The 7,978-nt window shown below is 42.3% G+C and overlaps 1 protein-coding gene across 3 annotated transcripts in view; it reads left to right on the forward strand.

The window, feature by feature from the left end:
* The window catches only part of LOC133123267 (disks large homolog 4-like), a 149,232-nt gene that overhangs the window by 112,899 nt on the left and 28,355 nt on the right, over positions 1-7,978 (forward strand). For all 3 annotated transcript variants that reach the window (XM_061233607.1, XM_061233608.1, XM_061233609.1), the window contains 2 exons: positions 5,236-5,289; positions 6,733-6,783. In XM_061233607.1, the coding sequence (XP_061089591.1) occupies positions 5,236-5,289; positions 6,733-6,783 (105 nt within the window). The remainder of the gene's footprint in view (positions 1-5,235; positions 5,290-6,732; positions 6,784-7,978) is intronic.

The following is a 7,978-nucleotide window of genomic DNA, read 5'->3' on the forward strand; positions in this document are numbered from 1 at the left end:
GAGCGTATATGCAAGGCCTGTGGTTGTATGTCATTTCTGTATAATGTTTGTCTATAACTGTTAATGCTAAGTGCTGTGTGTAGGCCTATATTATTACCATGCAATCTGTTGCTGTGCTACGTGTGTAAGGGATGAGTGGGTTCATTTGCTGGGTGTTTGCGTTTTTCTATTTGTTATATCTGCTGTGAGGATGTGTTCAGTGTGTGCTCTGAATGAGCTACTGCTGTGTGGCTGTGTGATCTGAGTGTGCTTGCTGTTTGCTTATGGTCTTTGTGCAGATGTGATTATGTGGATGTGTAGACTGCACTGTGAACAGACGTTTGCTGTAATGGCCGAGTTCCGATTTTCTCCGATTTCTGCAGGAATACAAAGATAAATGCTCTCTTTCTCTCTTTCTCTCCGTCTCTGTATTATCCCTATTTATTTAACGGTTGGCAAAATGCGGCTTTGATGTCCTGCCAATATGGAGGGTGTTTGAGGGACACCTTGAGAGATGGGTTGATTGGAAGATTCTGAGCATCTCAGGACAACCGACCAAAGGTTCCCGGGCCAAGCTGAAACGGCCCGGCCAATAAAGCATTTCCAATTTAATTTTTGACCGGGAGATCGAGGGAGGCTAACAGTCTGGAAACGGTCAAGGTCATGCTGGGAGCACCATCTGGTGAGAGAGAGAGAGAGAGTGAGAGAGAGAGTGAGAGAGAGAGAGAAGGCAAGAGAGGGAGAGAGAGAGGGATCATAATTTGTGTTCTCTTCCCTCACTCTGAGGGACAATGAGTGACCCTGTCATGCACAAATGCACACACACACTGCAGGCAGTAAACAATCACGAAGTGGTTTATGTGCAGACTTTCATTTTACATTCATATTGGGTGAACTGTGTCGGAATTACAGCCCTTTTGTAGTCCTAAGTAAATGGACAAATAACACCAACTGAAATAGAGGCATCATTTTCAATATTTTGCTGCAAATCCTTTTTGAAGTCTCCGACCCATAGACATCGCAAGATGCTGGGTATCTTCCCTGGTGATGCTCTGCCAGGCCTGTACTGCAGCCCTCTTCAGATCCTGATTGTTTCAGGGGGTATTTGCCTTCAATCTGGTCTTCAGGTCAGGTGATTGACTTGGCCAGTCAAGAACATTCCACTTTTTGGCCCAAGAAAACTCCTTGGTAGCTTTGGCTGTATGCTTTGGACCATTGTCCTGCTGCATGATGAAGTACCGTCCAGTCAGTTTTGAGGCATTTTCTTCCAGAACTCTACAGGTTTTATAATGTACCTTTTTGCCTAGGTCTCTGATTGATTTATTCTGATGATAGCCTGCTTTACTTCCATTGACTCTTTTTTGGTTCTTATGTTGAGAGACGACAACAGACTCCAACTGCAGATGGCACTCCTAGAATCAACTCTAGACCTTTTACTAGTTTTTATGCCTGAAGTAACGAAGAAACAAGAAACATTTCAGCACCCAATTGTCCAATTACTTTTGGTTCCTACACTGTTCACCCAATATGACAAATAGACAGACGCACACACACCTGACATCACTGTCATTTTTGTTACAGGCATTTTTTAACTAATCCACAATCCATCATCCATTTTGTACATAGTTCTATTATGTAACATCTGCTTTGGCAACATTTGCCTGTATTTGTCATGGCAATAAAGCACTTGAAATTGAAATTGAGTGAGAGAGTGAGGCAGAGGGATGGGGACGAGAAAAGGAGCTAGAGATGGTGAGAGAGAGAAAGAGTGAGAAAAATAGCACGAGAGCCTATGTGCTTTGATCTGTGCCAAGGGAACAGTGGCAAGAAGGGCTTAAGGAAGAGAAAAAGCTGGTACAGATTGGCAGCACTTGAGAGACAGACAGACAGAGAGAGAGAAAGAAAGAGAGAGAGACAGACAGAGAGAGAGAGAGAGGAGGGGGATGGAAGCAGCTTGTACAGTTTGGCAAAATGTGCAGAATAGTGGCTGGTATTCACTGTCAAAACCGCGATGTAGTGGCCTGGATATACGTTCAGTAATATGCAAATAACGACTCTGAGAGACTGAAATTTGCAGAATGATAAATAATGTATGGAACAACAATGTTTATTATTCAGACTAGAGCTCTGCCTGTAATATCAGTGCTGAAGAATAAAGGGGTTTGGTTGGTTATTGGTCCGGGGTATGTTGCATAACAGTTTAGGGGTAATGTAGTCTTCTGCTCAGTATATGGATATTTGAGTAATGTAAACCTGCATATCCTGTGAAGGATGATCTGAATATTTACTGTATGGCTTGTTTTTCCTATGGATGTTTGCCCCCCAGTACAGAAAAACACAGCAAACACTATATGAATACGATATGAATACGATAATTGTTTAGGAATAACCTGCCTCTTTTTTCATGTGCTAATCTTCAGAATTTATGTATGTAAGGTGAACTGCGAACCTAATAAACAACATTTAATTTGCAGATAAATACATGAACAGATACAATAACAGGAGACATTATTCAAATAAAACTAAGGGGCCGCTATAAAGCAACGTGTATCGTCCTCTCCTCTGTGAATTCATTAAAATGTCCTCCGTGTAATTGGGTGGTAGAAGTGTCAGTGTAAAACTTTCAGTGTGTGTGTGCCTGCCATATCTCCTGCGCCTGTGGTATTTCTCAGGTACTTTCCATGGAATTTATTACTGTCGCTGAATAGCTGTTCCTGAATATCTCCGAAAGCTGCTTCTCCCAAAAAATCTCTAATTTCACACAGTCACACAATCCTGTGGAAGACGGGAGACAGCTGGTGGCTTTGACTTGGACATATGTAACTAGTATTTGCCGAAATCTTCCATTCAATCTGCAGTGTCTGTATTCACTGTCATAAAGCCTGGTCCATAAGACCAGTGTGGTAGAATATAATGTAACTGGCCTGATGCAATATTTTAGTGTCATGTGATATAATAACTGCTCTGGGATGCAAGTACAGTAGATTATGTTTGACCAGTCTGTAACATCAATGCAAGTTAAACATAATTTCAGTGGTCTGTAATATCTTGTAGTATAATAATTAGGCTCCTGAGTAATGAGTACAGTAGAATATAGTGATCTGATTGTGTCAATGCAGTGGGTAGTGGGGATGCTCTCATATCTATGAATGATAGCCAAGGCTTGGAGACTGGCTGCAAGTCTTTTCACTATTGCCGCCCTCTCTAAGTATTAGGTTCAGCTGAGCCACTAATTGAATTCTGAACTGGGTTTGACTTCACTTAGCAAGTATTAGCTCTGTTGGTTCTTTGTTACATATGTGAATTGCCAGTGGACATGAATAAGTGCACAAAGATACAGGTTAGCACTCAGAGGGGTTACAAATGTTTGGTTACGGAGGTGTTATGGCACGGCATCTCATCGAACGAAATTGTGTTGATAATTAAGAATTAATTAATACTTTTCCTCACCCACACATTTAAGAAGGAACTATTTACTCCATCTCCCTCGATAGTTCTCTCCCCGTGTAATTCCTCTCTTGCTTTTCTGTGGCTGTTCATTGAATTCAGTGCTGGAAATGTAATGCATGCTTCTCTGCCATTGGCTTCTGAATGGCACTTTACCCACGTAATGGTAAATGCTACTTTACTCACATAATGACAGTGTCTTACATCACAAAATGTATCTGTGAGGCTCCATATTTTCTGTAACACGCGTAATGTTTCATCAAGCAAAATTTCGCTTTCTTAAAGGTGCAAATGTTCTAAGTTTGTCAAATATGATTTGAATTCAATGTTAGATTGCTGACCCACACACAACATCCCAGAGGCGACATGCAAGTGAGAAATGGTTTGGATGAAAATAGAGATAGCTGTAATGTAAAAGCACCCCACAAGTAACTCTCCACGCATGCAAGCTTTAATAAAACATTACTACCACAACCTCCAGGAACTTCAGTGACTCACGCTGGTAGGACTGACAATTGGGGCATGGAACTATTTGTAGCTTGGTGTGTTTTTCATAGTAGATTTAAAGGGAAACGGCGACGTGCGGAGAGTTCTGTATGAGTGTGGTCCTGTTGAGTGTCATTGTGCTTTCACCTTGGTCTCCACTTCCTAGCCGCTGGACCCCGTGGTCTCACGGTTACGCTGACGGGGAGCTGTTTCCGTCCTGGGCTACAGCGTGCTGTTGGTGGTATTCCCCGCAGTGGTGTGAAATTGCGGTCAGTGAACGTGGCTGCCAATCAGAAGGCTGTAGGCTTATTTCCCAGATGAAGTAAAGCCTATCATTTTACCCTTAACCGTTGTTTGGGTCCCTTTCAAGTAAGGTTCGGTTTAAGCCAGTGCTTCTCAACTCCAGTCCTCCATGACCCAATTGCCAGAAGGTTTTTGTTGTAACCAGGAACTCACACACCTGATTCAATGACCAATCAAACCACAAAAAATGGCCTCGATTAGTTAAATCAGGTGTGTGAGGTCCTGTTTACAACCAAAACCTTCTGGCAAGTGGGTCCCGAGGACTGGAGTTGAGAAACACTGGTTTGAGCACCACTTTTGAACATACAGTACATGCTGGTTCCCATAAACCAGCACTTCCCAAACTTCTCCATGAGTAACGCCAGCTGGTCCAGGTATTTGACGTGTTCTTGAGGTGGAACACATGAAATACTTGGACTGGCTGGGGTTACTCGAGGAGAGCTTTGGGAACCACTGCCATAGACAATGGCAGCTTGTAAGCATTGTTAAGATGTGTGAAGTGAGTGTGACTGTTAGGTGGCTGCAAAGCTGGTCCTCGCGCAGGTAACTGACTGAGCGCGTAGGTGGACAGGAGCTCAGCCAATCAGTGAACGGATGATTGGGTCAGAGAGTTTGAATGAATAAATGAAGGAGTGTGTGTGTGTGTATGTGTGTGTGTGTGTGGGCGTCTCACCGCCTGGGGTGAAGCTGTCTAAGTAAGTGCCTAATTGTGTGGGTGGGATAGTGGGCCGGCTTCCTCCCGTGTCCAGGGAGATCCTGGTGGAGCGTGCGTGTGTGTGTGTGTGTGTGTGTGTATGTGTGCTTGTGTGTGTGTGAGTGTGTATGTGCGTGTGCCGAGTCGTCAGTGTGACAGACCCACGGCTAACGCTGTCGTGCAGCAGAAATGCACAGCCAGGGTGGCGGAGAACGAGTTTCCCCTCCCTCCCTCCCTCCCTCCCTCTCTCCCTCCCTCCCTCCCTCCTCCTCTCCTCTTCTTTGCGTATTTTGTTTATTTTCTCTTTATTGTGTCTCTCTCTGTAGGCCAACTCCCCTCCTGTGGTTGTTAACACTGAAACACTTGATGGCTCCCCCTACGTAAGGAATATATTTCTCTTTTCTCTCTCTCTTTTCTGACTCCTTCCCTCTGTCTCCCCTATCTTTCTTTCTTTCTGTCGCTCTTCTCTTTCTTTTTCTCTATATTATCTCCTTTTTTCTCTTTTCATTTTCCATTTTTCATCCTCCCTTTTTATGATCTGTCCATTCAACCCTCCAATATCTGTCTGTCTCTGCTTTTCATTTCCTCGTTCCCTCCGTTCTCCTCCTTCTCCGACTCTGCCTCCATGCTGCTCTGCCTTCGTGATTTCTCCTTCTCCATCTGTGCCTTCCTCTCTTTCATTGCGTCCCTCCATCCCTCCTTCCGGTCGTGACGTCAATCGCTGTCTCCCGCGTTCGTTTTCTTCCCCGCTCCATCAGCGGGACCTCTATCCGTTTATTTATTTCTTTTTCTAGCCATTTATTTAACCATCTGTCTTTCAGTTTTTCAACATCCCTTCTCATTCAGCCAGCTGTCTGAGGAAGCAGAATCAGCCTTTTCCTTCTCTGTCAGTGTGCCCCCTGTTTTCTCTCTGCCTTTCTCTCTCGCTGTCCCTCTCTTTCTCTGTCTCTCACTCTCGCTCTCCCTCTCTCTGCCTCTCAAATTCAAATTCAAAATGCTTTATTGGCATGAAATACATTTGCCAATATGCCAGAGTGTACACACAGAAATAAGAGTATGCATACATTGGAACATAAATGCAAACAGCATTGTGGTAACGACTAAAATGCAAACAACAGTGGTAATGGCAACAATGAGCAGACTATATCAGAGTAATAATAATAATAATTCTGGAAATAAAATAAATATTCATTAATTAATAATAAAAATAAAATCTATCTCTCCATCTCTCTCCTCTCTCTCTCGCTCTCTCTCTCTCTGTCTCTCTCTGTCTCTCTGTCTGAGCACCCTGTGCTCCTCCTCAGTGGCTCTTCTCCGTGGTGTTCAGTGCGGTATAAGAGCTGTATATGGGTATACGTGCTGTGATATATACGTGTATGTGCACTACACTGGGCAGTGGCGTTCTGTGACTCACAAGCAGGCTGGAGGTTGTGGTGGTGTGTCACATGAACGATGCAGGATCTTTCATGCACCGTGCACTGTGGTGGTCAGGACTATGTATATCTATGTTTGAGCGTGTGTGTGTGTGTGTGTTTGTGTGGGGTCAGTGCTCCAGGGAGCTGTTTATATGGTGTTTGATTCAGTGTCCTCCTCTATCCCACAATCCCCTGTGGGGAGAAATTCAGAAGGACCCCTGTGATTATGACACTGTTCTAGCTCTCTTCCTCCCTTTCTCCATCTCTAATTCTTCCTTTACTCTTTTACCACACTCTGACTCTTTCGTCTTTCTTCCTCTCTTCCTTTTTCTCATTCCTCTGTCTACCACTCTTTCATTTTGTCCCTTTCTTTCTCTAACTCACCCTCTCGCTCTTCCTCTCTCACAGGTCAATGGTACCGATGGAGAGGTGGAATATGAAGAGATCACATTGGAGAGGGTGAGATTTTTTCTGCCTTCTTCTCACTTAACAAATCCAATGAGGCTAATGCTTTGGATGGTCAAAGGCCAAGTCAGAGACCAAGGTCACTGTGACCTCACCAAATATGTTTTTGGCCATAACACAAGAATTAATCTGCTAAATCATGGCAAAATCTCACTAATCTAATCTAATCACTAGTCTAATAAAATAAAATTACATTTTATAACAAAAAAGTCAAAGATCAACTTCACTGTGACATCATAATGTTTTGCTTACCACTGTAGCTGAGAAAACAATCTTGGATTATTTACTTTGTTGATTAGTGATGTAATCATTAATCAGTAATTAAATATTTTAGTCAACATTTAATGTTGTTTACATTATAGGTGACACCAATGACAAAGAAACGGCACATGAATTATTTAATGAAATGTATATAAAAAAAAGAAGAATACATTAAGCTTAACTTTCAAATTCATCAAATTTAGTAGTTAGTTATTGCTGGACAGACAGGGATGTAAACTGAAACTTGACTGGTTGGGGAGGCACACAACCGCGAGACGCTTATTTCACTCTCGTTGTTACTAGGAATGTCGTACAAAGTGCTGGTTCCACTTTTTGTATTTGTGTGCTGCATTTTTGGCCGAAAGAGCACCTTTCAATGCACTTCTTTTCTGAATGAATGAAGGCAAAATAAAATAAGAATGTAATATAATTCTGTGATTCTCAGAAGAGGTTTGACATTTTACTTTTACATTTATTTATCCCAATTCCTTCAAATAATAGCTCAATTTGCAAAGTTTTTTGAAACATTTTGTTTTGGTGTGTATTTTTGACTGGCCCAGACATCCAGACATTGTGTAATTAGGATATTTTAGATATAGACATTTTTGAAAACCTGCAGGCTGTATAATGGCTAGTATAGGGGGAGACACGGATAGATAACCTCAAAGCCGCTTGCACAGAAAGTGACCAAGCTTCGAGACAACTGTTTGTTTAAATGTTGTCAATATGATTAAGAATAGTTTGCATCTCATTCCAAATGATTAGTATGTAGATCTATGTGGAAGATTCTGTAGCTTTTTAAATCCTGTTCTTGCTTTATCTGCATGCTTCAGATCCTCCACATTTGATTTACTTCAGTCTCCCAAATGAATATATTCATTTATAGATCATGTACAATTATGCAATTGAACATTTTTTAGAACAAACC

This window comes from Conger conger, chromosome 3 (genome assembly GCF_963514075.1).
Source record: "Conger conger chromosome 3, fConCon1.1, whole genome shotgun sequence".
Taxonomy (NCBI): Eukaryota; Metazoa; Chordata; class Actinopteri; order Anguilliformes; family Congridae; genus Conger; species Conger conger.